At 47.5% G+C, this 14361-nt stretch overlaps 1 protein-coding gene across 4 annotated transcripts in view; it reads right to left on the bottom strand.

The window, feature by feature from the left end:
• Positions 1–14361, bottom strand: part of Arhgap10 (Rho GTPase activating protein 10) — a 284292-nt gene that overhangs the window by 6767 nt on the left and 263164 nt on the right. For all 4 annotated transcript variants that reach the window (XM_052166588.1, XM_052166589.1, XM_052166591.1 and 1 more), the window contains 2 exons: positions 2467–2619; positions 693–784 (listed from right to left, as the gene is read on the bottom strand). In XM_052166588.1, the coding sequence (XP_052022548.1) occupies positions 693–784; positions 2467–2619 (245 nt within the window). The remainder of the gene's footprint in view (positions 1–692; positions 785–2466; positions 2620–14361) is intronic.

The raw sequence follows: 14361 nt of genomic DNA, 5'->3' as shown, positions 1-14361 counted from the left end.
AGCCATTCCATTCCAGCATCCAAGGTTTCCCCTGCTTCCTAGGAACTCTTTTGGGGAGCTCCACCCACACTCCACATCACCGTTTCCACAGCAACTCATGAATTTCATAATGAGTGTGACTAGGGAGGAAAGAAATCAAGAGCACGGGAGGAAAATATATTCACTGAACCAGAGGAGAAATTTGTGAAATATTAAAACAGGCATAGCTCCTAAATGTCTGTGTATGAATATTAAACATTCAACTATAATCCACACCCTTATTTAAAATGCAAACTCTATAAAGATTCGCACACTGTTCCAGTTGGCAGAAAAGCACAGAGCACAGGGATGGGGCAGAGAGGGAAGTCAGAGCCTTCTAAATTCTACAGATGCGCTGCTGATAACATGAAGCATCGAAGAGCTTGGTGAGGGGTGGTGGAAGTCAGGGAGAGCCAAGGGTGCACATCAGAAGGATGCAGGTCAGGAATGACCTGAAGGAAGACCTGCATGGCATGAAGGGATGGCCACAGCCCAGAAGAAAAGAGAAACACTGTTTCCACCAACACACAGCTCCTGGACCTCAGCTCTACAGCCAAATAAGCCATCTATATAAGCCGGTGTCAAAACTACGCCACAACTAGTGGCTGGCACTCCGTGTGCAGACAATAGGGAAGATATGATGTCTTCACCACAGAGCTCTAGACAGTACTTACCATCCTCAAAAATGGCTCCTATTTCAAACGACAATTCCGAGCTGTGTTCTGCCTCACATGGATACACCGCCCGAGCCTTGCGATTGATAACGCTGTGGAAAGAACACAGAAGGCTTGAAGGAAAAGCTAAAAGACAGAAGCTTCACAGCGCCCCCCCCCCCTCACTTCCCAGTCCCATTTTACACGCTGACAGTGGGGCAACACCTTCTGAAGAGGAAGTGACAGGGACAAGAACATCAGGCAGTCACAGAACTTGGCTTTCAAGTAAATGATGGGTTTCCAAAGCAAACTTTTCCTTAGGGAGCCTTCCTGGGAAGCTGTCCATGAGCCCCTTCACCAGACTTTCCTCACCGCCAGGTGGAATGTCCCTTCCCACTGCTCAGCATTGTGGGATAGACAAGGCTGTTTAGTGAGTACTTCAGCTGCTCATTCCTAAACAGAGGGGAGGGAGTTTCCCGGGGAGCCCATATATGATGCCTGCAGTTCCCACAGCACTCTGGAAGAGGCTGCCATGCCTTCTTTGTCCTCTTTATATAGACCTTTCTGTCCCCATGAAAGGCACACGAGGCCAGGCTTCTCCTAACTAGTGAGAACGTGTTCAGAGCCCTCCTGAGAGAGGCACACAATAGGGAATGATAGAAACTGTGCTGGTTGGTTTAGTGTGTCAACGTGACATAAGCCAGAGTTATCACAGGCAAAGAAGTCTCCCTTGAGGAAATGCCTCCATGAGATCTGGCTATAAGGCATTTTCTCAATTAGTGATGAGGGGCAGGGCCTGGAGGGCCTAGCCCATTGTGGGTGGTGCCATCCCTGGGTTGGTAGTCTTGAATTCAATAAAAAAGCACGCTGAGCAAGCCAGGGAAGCCAGCCAGTAAGCAGCATTCCTCCATGGCCTCTGCATCAGCTCCTGACCATGTATGAGTTCCTGTCCTGACTTCCTTTGGTGACGAACAGCAATGTGGAAGTGTAAGCTGAATAAACCCTTTCCTTCCCAACTTGCTTCTTGGGCATGACGTTTGTGCAGGAACAGAAACCCTGACTAAGACTTCAGAAGGCATACTTGCATAGATCTAAGCCAAGGAAGAAAGAAAGGTCACATCTTCCTGGAGACAAGGAAGTCCCTGATGGTAAGAATTATGTCAGCCAAGGCCCAGGGTGACTGACTTGCTCCGCTATGTTCAACAAACTGGTCATAAGACGTCTACGGAAGTTACCACGGCCAGCATCCACTCTGCCTTCCTTTACAGTGAAAAATGTGCTTTACATTTGCATATAAAAAGTTCTTCCAAAGTATCTAATTTCATAAATGGATAGAGACCAGGAAAGAAAAGCAGATTCCAACAAAGCTCATCTACTACAAATGCGTCTCAAGGACTTCCAACTATCACAGCCATGAGGTTCCACATCTACAGATCTAACCAGCCACTGAGTCAAAGTATTTTTTTTTTAAAGTCATCTGTATTGTGCAATGCATTCAGATTTTCTTCTCATGACTTTCCTGAACAATACAGCACAGGTTTACACAGCATGTACATTTTTAGGCATTAAAATTTACCTACATGATTTCAAATACACAGGAGGAGGGGTGTAGGGCATATGTAAAACCAAGCCCGACAACACCCAGGAGTGACCACACTTGCTTCTGAGATGAGGCACAGCCCTGATACAAACTTGGCTGTCACTGCCAAGGGATACAGGGCAAGCATTTCCTAAGAGGGATGTCACGGCCCTGTGTGCCGCCACCTTGTCCCACATCACATCCCTAAGCACATACCACTCGGGCAGCTTGTCTACAATGGAGGCAGCAGGAGAGAGGGGGAACGGTGACATCCTGGGGGAAGGAGGTGTCCCAGCTGGGTTGGAGCTTGGTGTGGTTGGAGACTGCATATTTAGCCACTGCACCATGGATGGCCGGGTCTGGCTTGGCCTAAGGACACATTTAAAAGACAGGATTAATACCATGAAACTTGTACCAACAATTACACAATGGCCGAAGGTCAAATGGTCAGGACACCAGTGCCATGATTCTTCAAACCACTGGTGTAGAGTTCTCGCTGTACCTTCCCAGGACTATACCCTGAGCCGCTGCAGAAGCAGCTTCATCTCACACTAGAGACACTTTACTGAACTTCTCCATGCTTGTGGGGAAGTTGACCTTGTCTAAACTACCACCATTATCAATGTTTTGGCTGTTTTGTTTTGTTTTTTTGTCAACTTTTCCTGACTCCAGCTTCCTGCTTTGAGTTCCTGCCCTGACTCCCCCTTCCACACTGGGCTACAACTGAAAAATGAAATAAAACCCTTTCCTCCCAAAGTCACCTTATGGTTGTGGTGTTTTATCACAGCAATAGAAACCTACTGGAAGCAATTGGTTCACTAGCTAGAAAAGCTAATTCCCCAAGTAGTGCCATGGGTTTCTGAGAAGCAGGTGATCCTTGGTTGAGAACTAGGTTAGTTTGGATAAACTGAGACTGACTACATACATCTAACATACTTAGAAGCACAGAGTGCACACATGACATCACACTGCGGCTGCACAGCTTTGAGTGAGAACAGCACCATCTATGACCAACGCAAGAGAAGATGAAAACTCAGAACTTGTTTCTATGGAATGCACGTTGAATTCACAGTTTCCTAAGCTAAAAACCCGAAGTGTGATGGGCAGCTGCCTTTACTCACTTCTTCTACTTAGAAAATCGCACAAGCCTAAAGACTGAGAACGTGACCTGCAGCTGGCAGAGACCAAGCACGTAGCACTTCAAGGCAGAAAGGTCCTTCACCTGGCATTTACATGTGGGAACTTAGAAAACTTTGCTACAGACAATCAAGATTTCTATAGAAAGAACAAAAGACTAGAGTTTAAAGGACATATCAATGAATCACAAACAATTTTGGCATTTGTGTCATTCCTTAGAATTTTTTTTCTTTCTTTTCTTGCTTTTTTACTTTATTTTTTATTCAATATTTGCCTTATTTACATTTCAAAAGTTATCCCCTTTCCTCATCACCCCTCCAAAAACACCCTATCCCATTCCCCTCCCCCTGCTTACCCTCCCCCCCTTTCCTGACCTGGCATTCCCCTACACTCAGGCATTGAGCCTTCATAGGACCAATGGCCTCTCCTCCCATTGGTGTCTGAAAAGGCCATCCTCCACTACATTTGTAGCTGGAGCCACGGGTCCCTCCATGTGTACTCTTGGTTGGTGGTTTAGTCCCGGGGGTACTGGCTGGTACATATTATTGTTCCTCCTATAGGGCTGCAAACCTCTTCAGCATTTTTGGGTCCTTTCTCTAGCTCCTCCATTGGGGACCCTATGCTCAGTCCATTGGCTGGCTGTGAGCCATGGGTATTTTGATTCCCCTTCTAATAAGGACCAAAGTATCCATGCTTTGGTCTTCCTTCTTCTTGAGCTTCATGTGGTCTGTGAATTGTATCTTGGGTATTCCAAGATTTGGGGCTAACATCCACATATCTGTGAGTGCATACCCTGTGTATGCTTTTGTGATTGGGTTAACTCACTCAGGATGATATTTTCTAGTTCCACCCATTTGCCTAAGAATTTCATGAATTCTTTGTTTTTAATAGCTGAGTAGTACTCTACTATGTAAATATACCACATTTTTTATATCCATTCCTCTGAAGAACATCTGGATTCTTTCCAGATTCTGGCTATTATAAATAAAACTGCTTAAAGGATATCTTTCCATTCATTCAATTCGGCTACTCTAGTGGTACAGTTGGTTAGCAGCACACGGAACTCACAGATAGGATTGTTTTCAGAGATTGAGCCTCCCTTGAGTTCCAGAGATAAAGCCCTTTTATCATGATGAATCATCCTCTTTACTATCTCAGGGAAATCAAATTGACAGTATTTTTTTTATGTAAAACCACGAAGTTGACCCTCTCAAGAGCCTGCCCTATAAATATTACAATGTACAATAGTAGGGCCTTCCCCTTTCCTGCCTACATACAGGACTGGATTTTAACCCCGACAATGTATTTTCTCTAGAAAAATTTCCTGGAATCTGGAGAGATGGTTCAATGGTTAAGAACCTCCACATAAAACCAGACACACTGAAACTAACAGAAAAGAAACTGGGGAAGACCCTTGAGGACATTCCTTTGAATTCAAAATGTAAAGAAATGGCCCAGTGGGTAAGAGGATTGGCTGTTCTTCCAGGGGACCTGAATACAATTCCCAGTGTCTACAGAGTGGCTCACAGTTGCCTGTCACTCCATATCCCAAGGATTGGATACTCTTCTCTAGCTTCCCTAGGCACACATGTAGTACACAGACATAGGTGCAGGCAAAACACCCAAACATGTAAAAAAATAAAAATAAACAAAACCTCAAAAAATATTGAAGAGGTGAGTGACTGGCCTCTTGGTAGGGGCTTATCCCGGGACACACCCTCAATCACTATGGCGAACCCCACCGACCAAGAGCAGTGGCGGACGAAAGGGTTTGTTCCCGAGGTCTGTCAGGGCAGGACCTCAAGCAGGTGCTGAGGCCAAAGCCATGGAGGAATGCTGCTTCCTGGCTTGCTTGCCACAGCCCACTCACCTTGCTTTGGTCCAGCCCAGGACCACTTGCCCAGTGGCAGCACAGCCCGCAGTAGGCCAGTCCCTCCCACATCAATTGCTAACCAAGACATGGTCTGCATGGACTTGCCCTGGATCAGTCTGCTGGAGACGGGCATTTTCTCACTCGAGGTCTCTTCTTCCCAGGTAGCGTTAGCTTATATCAATTAATAACAAACGAATCAGTGCAGACCCCTGAGCATATAACCATCAGTGTGGGCTTTGCACCAAGTACTTCAGATCTAGAGCCTTGCGGCTGTGGTATACAAACTTTCCTCTTTCCTTTTCTTCTTCTGATATAGGGTCTCATTATGGAACCCTGACTGGCTTAGAAATTAGAGATTTGGTACCCTCTGCATCCCAAGTATTGGAGTTAAAATCTTGTGCCACTGAGTCTAGTTACAACCAACCAACCAACCAACCAACCAACCAACCAAACAAACAAACAAACGGAAAAGAATGTCAACATTCAGAAAGCACATTTCCTGTCTGTCTACCTTCTTGTTTTCCTCATGGTGCTGGGTTGGAACCCTGAGCCTTGCACATGCTCAGGAAGTACTGGGCCACTATTCACCTCTCCCCCACACATAAAGCAGACAGGCAGGCAGGCAGGCAGGCAGACAGACAGACAGACAGATGCACGGACAGACACACACAGAGTCCCTTTACCTCAGGTGTTTCGGGCGCACACATGCTTATACTGACAGTGCTCTTCCTCAGAACCCCACCCTCAGCTCAGACCAGCCCGGCCCCGGTGAACAGTTTCCCTCCATCCACATCCTGAGCACGGCCTTAAGCTCTTTTAGAACAGAACTCGTGCCCACTTCCCTTCAACCCAGCTTCCGGGAGAGCCCTCTGTCAACTCTTCCCCCTTCACCAGCAGAAGGGCCCTTTCTGCTCTATACCACACACATGGTCTCCCAGCTCTTTGTCCCAGGCAGTCATACCAGCGAGCAGCTGTCTGGTACCCACCCCTCCCTGGTCTGGGCCGTGCTCTGTTCCTCATAACTCTGCTTTCCTGCCAGGTAGAACCCAGGACTACAAAGCCTGCCCCCAGCATCTGTGCAATCCACGAGATGCTATAAACCAAATGGACTTCAGACACCATGTGCAAGATACGCTCCATCACTGCCCTGACAGGTGCTTAATAACTGTGCCACTAAAAATAGTATTCTTAAAAGAACTTATTTACAAAACTTCTATGTGGCCACTCTGGGAGTCCAAAACCCTGCTTCACTCTGAGCCAAGAAGCATAAATCTTAGTGACCTGGAACACCTAGCTACAAAATACACTAAAGTCTTTACAAGAAAATGAATCTCTAATGGTGTCTTACTAATCGGGAAGGGAGAGGGGTGGACAGTAAGGCTCTCACAGAGAATCTAAGGCCACAGACCCCACCAGCTGTCATTTAATCTCATGGCGATTATTCAAGGTGCCTGGAGATCCTGACAGGGGTGGCTGAGGATGAGGTGCTGCACCACGCCCCTCACGTCTGCCGAGACAGAGGGAGTGAATGGATTAAAGGACGGACAGGCATCCTTCACCAGACCAACAGGGAGGACAGCTTCAGTGAAGACAAACTGTGGCTGCGAGGGCGGGCGCTCTAAAGATGAAGGCCCTAAATCGCACCGCTGTTATCCACATAACCCCACACCTTTGGTTTTGTGTTTTCCTTTTGTCTCTGTGCTTGTGAAAGAGAAAATAGCCCTCCCCTCTGGAAAAGTGACGGAGCTACTGGAAGAACAGACAGAAGGTATCTACGCCCGTTCCTTAGCACTGTTTGCTGTAGCTTGTCCCAAATCTGGAACTCGCTGAGTGATCTCTGCTCTGGGTCAGGTTCTCAAAGGTGCCGTTTTCTGTCTTCCTGTACTCGTTCAACATCACTGAGCCATGCTCTCTCACGCTAGCTGGTTTACCACGAGAGTCTTTCAATCTGAGCCAACACACTCTCACTTAAATTTTCCTATCTGTGTTCTTGGCTTATTCCAGGCCCACAACACACACGCACACTGCATTAGTTACTGTTCTAGTGCTGTGAAGAGACACCATAACCAAAGCGAATTACAAAAGGAAGCATTTAATCGAGGTCTTACTAAAAGCTTCAGAGGGTAAGTCATGATCATTACGGCACGAAGCACGGCAACAGACAGGCAGGTATAAAGTTGGAGCAGCAGCTAAGAGCTCATATCTGATCTGCAAAATGGAGGCCCCAGAGAGAAAGAGACTGGACCTGGGGTGGGCTTTTGAAACCTCAAATCTACCCTCAGGGCCACGCCTCCTACAGCAAGGCCACGCCTCCTACATCAAGGCCACGCCTCCTAAGCAAGGCCACGCCTCCAAGCAAGGCCATGCCTCCTAGCCCTTCCTAAATGGCTCATTGCTTACTGATACGCGGGCCACTCTCCTGTAAATCTCCATAGGCTCTGATTTTTGTGGGTTGTTAAGCTCGTAAATAACAGTAAAATGCAAGCCTGGAAACAGTGCCCAGGAAAGATCCCAAGTCTCGTGGAGAATGGGAAACCTTGTTGAGGGGGAGATTTGCAAGGCAGAAGAAAAGCTGCGGCCCTAGCCTCTCAGAAAGAGTGAAATCAGGCATTAAAGAGGCAAATAAATCTACTCCACTCCACAGTTCACACCAGGATCCCAGGCGCAGCCTGTCATCATCTGGCTTTCTAAAGAAATGTCCTCCTAAAACCAGAGATATGATATTCATTATGTAACCATCCAGATTTTGGTTAATTACTTATTGTAGTATGGCTTAAAATTTTAATGTTTAATTCTTTCAAACACCCTACATACTTTCCCTCCAAAATAGTTGAGAAAAATAATCTCCCAGGAGGATTTCTGTTAGTCCCTTCCCGTTCTTCAAACCATCTTGAAGGGGGAGGGAAAAGACATGAAAGTGAACTGTGGGGCTGTCGGAGAATGGAGGGAGGGAGACAGGATGGAGACAGTCTGGGAGAAAGTAATGACGGGAAACATGGTTCGAGTACATCTTATATATATATAGTGGGGACTGTCTTAATAAAACTTTATTTTGCGCAATTAGCTCATCCGGAAGGAGAGCCACGAGGTTTTGCGAAGCGGAAACAGTGGCACAGCAGCAGCCCACCTGGGGCCCTGAGCCCTACGCACCTAATGATTTAGCCATTTGTGCTCTCCTCTAGTACAGCTCTGTCCGTGTAGCTGGTGGGAAAATGGGCTTGGAGACAGCAGAGACTGTGACTCTCTGGCGCAAAGAGCAGGCTTCACCCATCAAATAAGATTCCTGTTTCTAGATGACCTGGAGTCTTCTCCATGGTCCCTGTTCTAACACCCTGTGGACATGGGACAAGTACTAATGTGGCTTTGGGCTGGGACTCCTGCACTTCGGCCAGAATCCACACACCTACTACTTGGTAGGTTAATTTGATAGCATGAAAACACAACAAAACTTTAGACCCTCCACGGTTCTTAGCCATAGTATTATGGGGAAACTGTAGGAATGGTCATCATAATCGCCTTTGTGTATTTCATGGTTCACATGAGAACCCGGCTAAGAGTCTCTGGGTTAAATAATGAAAAGGACTAGTGATGTCAGAATAATTGAGCATCAGATGAATGTTCTATCGCTATCAAATGAAAAGTCCTTTCAACGTTAAACCTGGAAACTTTGCTGCCCTCTTCCCACTGCTATAGCTGAGTCTTGCCTCCTATGCTGGGTAAACACAGACCACTGACCCTATGGGGCAGTGAGCGCTTCACCACTGCATGAAGTACCCAAGTTCCACAAGTTTCTTGAAAGCAACATTGTGGTTTCTAAAGAAAACAAAACACACAACAGACAGAGCTTTTTCCCTCCTGAAAAGCAATGAAACCACATTTACCAAAACAGGGTAAACTATAGAGAGGGACTTTCCAGCTGACACACTTCCTGCAGCGTCTCCTGTGGAGGAGGGAGGAGTAAACCCGTCACCCTCCAGTGAAGGGGGCTTCTCCCTCCTCATGGGAAGGGCAAGAAACAAGGGTTTCCCTAAAAGACTTGTGGAGATTTCAAACTCAGGAGCATATTCCTGAAAATACACACAGTGAATGCCTAGGACACCATTCCGGGAGCATCTGAAGCCGCCTCAAGTGGGCGGGGCATGGTGGTGGAGTGGGGGGGGGGCAGGAAAGAGGAGGAAAATCACACACACCACACATACACACACAGAGAGAGACAGAGACAGTGACAGAGAGACAGAGACAGCGAGACAGAGAGAGACAGACAGACAGTCAGTCAGTCTTGTATGGAAGAGTGCTTGGAGAAACAGGTATGCACATCAGGCAAAGATCCTAGAGATTTTACCAGTGGCAAACAACACACAAAATGGTGCTAGCTATCAATATGTCTACTTCCAGAGCTGAACTCTGTAACGTGAAACAAATTAGCACTGCGGCCCAATGGACCTCAGCACTGAAGGCTGCGCTCCCTGCATGCTAACAGGTACTCAGGTCAGAAGAGCACAAGCACTCCCAAGTGGTGAGAAGGGGCGGCAGCCTCTGGAGTCCCCAGAAAAACCCCACAGACTTTCTTCAGCAGAGCAGATGGGTCAGCTTTGAGCACCGCTGGCGACAGAAGGCCAGTCCCAGGATGCGGGACGAGAACAATTTAAAACTCACAGCAGGGAAATGGTGTCAAGAAATGACTGCTTGATGAGAAGTGACTTCGCCCTCCACAGTCTCACATGCTTACTACATGTTATTAGAATCAAACTCAGGAATGCGTGATTCTCACAATTCCACAGTCTCACATGCTTAACTACGTGTTATTAGAATCACTCAGGAATGTGTGACTCTCACAACTTCATCTGCAAGGCCTCTGAGCAGAGGCTTGACCGCTAGTGCAATAATCTCACACTATCTGGGAAATATACAGTCTAAGTCCTGAACTGCTGCCCCAGCCAAGTGTTTGCAAATGTTAATAAAGACAAAGCGAAATATTATAGATGTATGTGGAGATTGTGAGAAATGTCTTTGTAAAATAAATGCTAGTCGCTCCTCAGTGTTCGAAAGGGGGGGAGGCACTCCAAAGCAAGAAAACTGACTCCACGTGAACTCCATTAAGGAGAAGAGTGGGGCTAGCTCAGATATCCCCGTGATGTTGCCAGAATCCATGGGGTTAAGGTAGGAGTGTTTCCTCATCTGTCAGGAAGAGTCCAAAACAGACCGCCATTCACTCTTTCATTATTTATGGCCAAAGAAGTAAGTACCCATCGGAGGCCGCCCTGGAGACACCACAGAGACGTAACACTGTTCTCCGGAAGTCGTCAGGCAGGGCTGGGGTTAGGGTCGCCATGACGGGAGCCATGGAGCAATCTACCCTGATCTACCACAGGAACAGAGAAGGAAGAGTTGAAGACCTCTCGATTATCAGGAAGGCTTCCTGGAGGACGGGAGTGAGGGGCCTTCTTCCATGTCTTCCTCATCTTTCACACCCAGGTCCTGTGAGGTATGAGCGCTAGACCCAGCGTGTCCACCACTAGCTCACTTGCTCGCTCGCTCACTCCCTCAGTCAGTCAGTCAGTCAGTCAGTCAGTCAGTCAGTCAGTCTCCACCACCTCAACATTCCGCGACCTCCTCAGAAGGTGAAGGAGATTTGCTTAAGGTCATGTCCAGGTGAGGCAACAGAAGGCGTGTCCTGAGAGGAAGACTGGCGATCAGAGCTCAGAGGACTCAGGAAGCAGACCCTGGGCTAACGGTAAGGACAGCGACAATGGATGGTCATCACACACACATGCCAAATGCATGGCGCTGTGCGATCTACAGACGGACCTAAGGCCAAGGCTGCTGCTGTGGCTGTCATTTGCTGGCCATGGGCTTGTGTGTGCCTTCAGTCCTTAAATACACACCCCTCTCTATCGGGAACACGAGAACGAGATGGAAGAGCATGGCGAATACTCCGAGAGGCTGTGCACCAGAGGCACATTACGTCCATCCATGCTGGAGTCAGCCTCGCAACCATACATCCTCAGAAAAGGAGGAAAGGGAAGCCAGTAGGCTGGACCAGTACAGTTTAAATGATGGACCAGGCGGAAGGTGCAGAGAGGAGCACGGTGAGGGAAGCGGCTGATGCCCTGGCCACTTGCTGCCCCATTTCCGGTCTAGACCACCCTTCTCATAGAGCTGTACTCTGTCACCGTTCTCACCAGAAGCCAAGGCGCATGCAGCATAAATGCTAATTCCATCTTTTAGCAAAGGTATTAGTGCTCTGTGTAAAAGGGAAGGCAAGTGGGGTGAAGATCTGGTTCTATTTTTATAACTTTTCTGTAGATATTAAACTATTTATTCCAAAATAAAACTTTAATCTTATGAAAGACACACATAGATACTTCATTACAGCCACATACTAAAATACCCAAAACACAGAATAAAAACTTATGCTTCGTTCAATGGCAAGAAAAGATGGATAAAGGTTATGCTGAGAAAATTCCCAGCATTCAGCAGACACCGCCACTGTGGTGGTAAGCATCTGCAGTGAAACAGGCTGTCAGGCAAATATTGGTTTACCACAGAGATTCATTCAACTTCTTCTAAAAAGGAACTTGAAAGCAACAGTCTTCTTACCTGACTCAACTCTGGCATTCTTGTGAAGAACAAGCAGCCACAGACATATCACAAAGGACTAAGTGTGACTGTGTTGCAATAAAACTTTATTTACAAAGCCAATAAGCCTGGGTAGGGCCTGAATCTGATCTATAAACACCTAGGGCCATCTTTGGGGCAGCTAATGCTCACTGAGTCTTTCTGAAGGAGGGTGCTGGCCAATCAAATTGAAGTCAATTGCAAAACCAGAAGCTTGCTCACCCCGTAGCAAACGTGTAGCAGAGAAGGGAGAAAGCACCCATGCCTGCAATCTTAGGGAGGAATCCACTCACATTTAGTACTCAGCTCACAGCCTGGTGGATGCCAGGCACCCCTGCGAACAAGAAAGGCCACTGCCGTCTCCTCACACGGACTCACAAGCTGCACTCCCAGAGCAAGCTCTCTTGGGCTCAGCATAAGAGAATTGTCTTAGAGTTACATCTTCGACCCAGTCTTAGAGAGTGACTCCATCTCCTTCCTTCCAAATGATTGCTGTGGAATCAGGTATGAAGGCAGACAAGCCTGCTAGCAGAACAGAAAGGAACTGAAGCTTCATTTCAGGAAATGACAGGCCATTAGAGATCTGAGGTTGTGGGCCATAGAGTCCCTGATGAGAATGCTTCCACCAGCTCAATTCCTTGTAGAAAATAGCAGCTACCTGAACATAACAGGCGGCCTGAACCTACAACCAAGCTCAGGACAAGACGCAGAAAAATGCTTTGGCCACTCATCAAGGCAACCGTGACGCCTGCCATTACCCATCATGCACCAGATAACTGGTAGATGAGTCTCTGTCATTTCGCAGGTCTTAGCCCTGTTATATCACATGACTTTTCTCGGAGACTCCCAATCATCAAGGCTAGGCTAGGCTTGGTCCTCTGGGACTGCTGAACAACTCCCAAGGAGCTGCTTGGTGGGCAGATTATGTAACCAACACAACAGGAAGTTGGGGCCAAGTTTAAGATGATCCTGTTGGGTTCTCAGGGTTAGCAAAATGCCAGCAGGTGGCTGCCTGCGACTCCCAGGAGAGCTGCAACTGTGGTTATGAACTGTGGTGCCTTGAAAGCTTGCCACTGAGGAGGGGCAGGAGTTTGCCTTTGCCTTTTATGGATAATCTCACTAAGCTCGGTTTGCTTGAATAACTTACATAATCTTTTCTAAGACCTTTGGAAGAAGAAAGGGGTACAAAACCAGGCCTGTCTGACTACAGTCAATGCTTTTCCTAAGCTGTACCCCTGTTGACGGAGAAGGCTAATGAGGCTCCCACATTATTTACTCTGAAGTCACAGCCGACCAACTCAGAGGCAGGAAGTAGCAGTAAATCACAACAACAATGCCATCAAAGTAAGAGAAATCTTTAGCAATGAGAAACAATGAAAGCAAAAGGAAAACTAAAGTCAGGCAAGACTTAACTGACTTATTCTTGGAGCCTCAAACAGCACAAGCACTATTCCATTTTCAACACGCAGACCGGAAGCTGTATGGACGGTAGGCACTAGGATTTAAACCTCAAACTCCCCAAGATACAGGGTGTGCAGTTACAGCATAGCACAAAGATGTGAGTCAGACAAAACATGCATGTATGTACGCATGCATGCATACATGCACGCACGCACGCACGCACCCACGAAGACAGTTATCAAAATCACTCCAGCAAGGAACTACACAGGACACATTATGGCCCCCAAGGTCTCTGCGTAAACATTTATGGTTTGTTGATAGCCACATATATAGATGGGTCCTGTGATTAGCTTCAAGAGCTTCACTAAAACTAACGGGAGACAAGTTACACATTTCTCAGAAAAAAGTCACAGACAGATGCTTCTCTTTCGGACTCAACCAAGTTTCCAGTCCCTCGGCGGTGGCTCAAATGAGTGCACCTAGCAGGTGGGTCTGTACCTGGCAGGTGGGTCGGGGGCTTCCGCTCCACAGCTAAGTCTACCCCACAGCTGCATGGCTCACCACGGCAACGGTCCCTCTGACAGCCGCAGGCATTGACACCCATCAGCGGGGCCTTTGGAATCTAGGCGGTAAAGGGCTAACACCTACAAACTGTTGGGTAGTCCGACAAGCAACTAGACAGCTCCGACTCTAGAGTAAAGCAAACGGGGAAAAGACAAACACCCTAAGTCACAGGAGTCAGAAGGGGTCAGCTGTGCCCACATCCCTGACTAGTCACACTCTGGCCTTCTTGTATTGTGTCCTACTCTCTCTAAACATGAGTGTAGATCTGCCTCCTCACTGCACTGACATAAGCATTCAGATGAACTGATTTACAGAAGCACTCAGAACCCAGAGCCCACTTAATGAAACCTTCCCCGGCTTCCTAAGAAGCACAGGAGAGTAGCTAAGCAAAGCAAACCTCCAGAGCCCTGAGCCACCAGCCTGCACTAAAGCGAAAAGGCTTCTGATCCCAGTGCTCAAGAGCTGAGCAGGCAGGACCACAAAGGCCGCAGGGAGGGCCGCAGCAGGGCCCACCTGCC

This window comes from Apodemus sylvaticus, chromosome 21, assembly GCF_947179515.1.
Source record: "Apodemus sylvaticus chromosome 21, mApoSyl1.1, whole genome shotgun sequence".
NCBI classification, from domain to species: Eukaryota; Metazoa; Chordata; class Mammalia; order Rodentia; family Muridae; genus Apodemus; species Apodemus sylvaticus.
The sequence above is the reverse complement of the archived record's forward strand: the minus strand, read 5'-3'. Positions and strand labels throughout refer to the sequence as shown.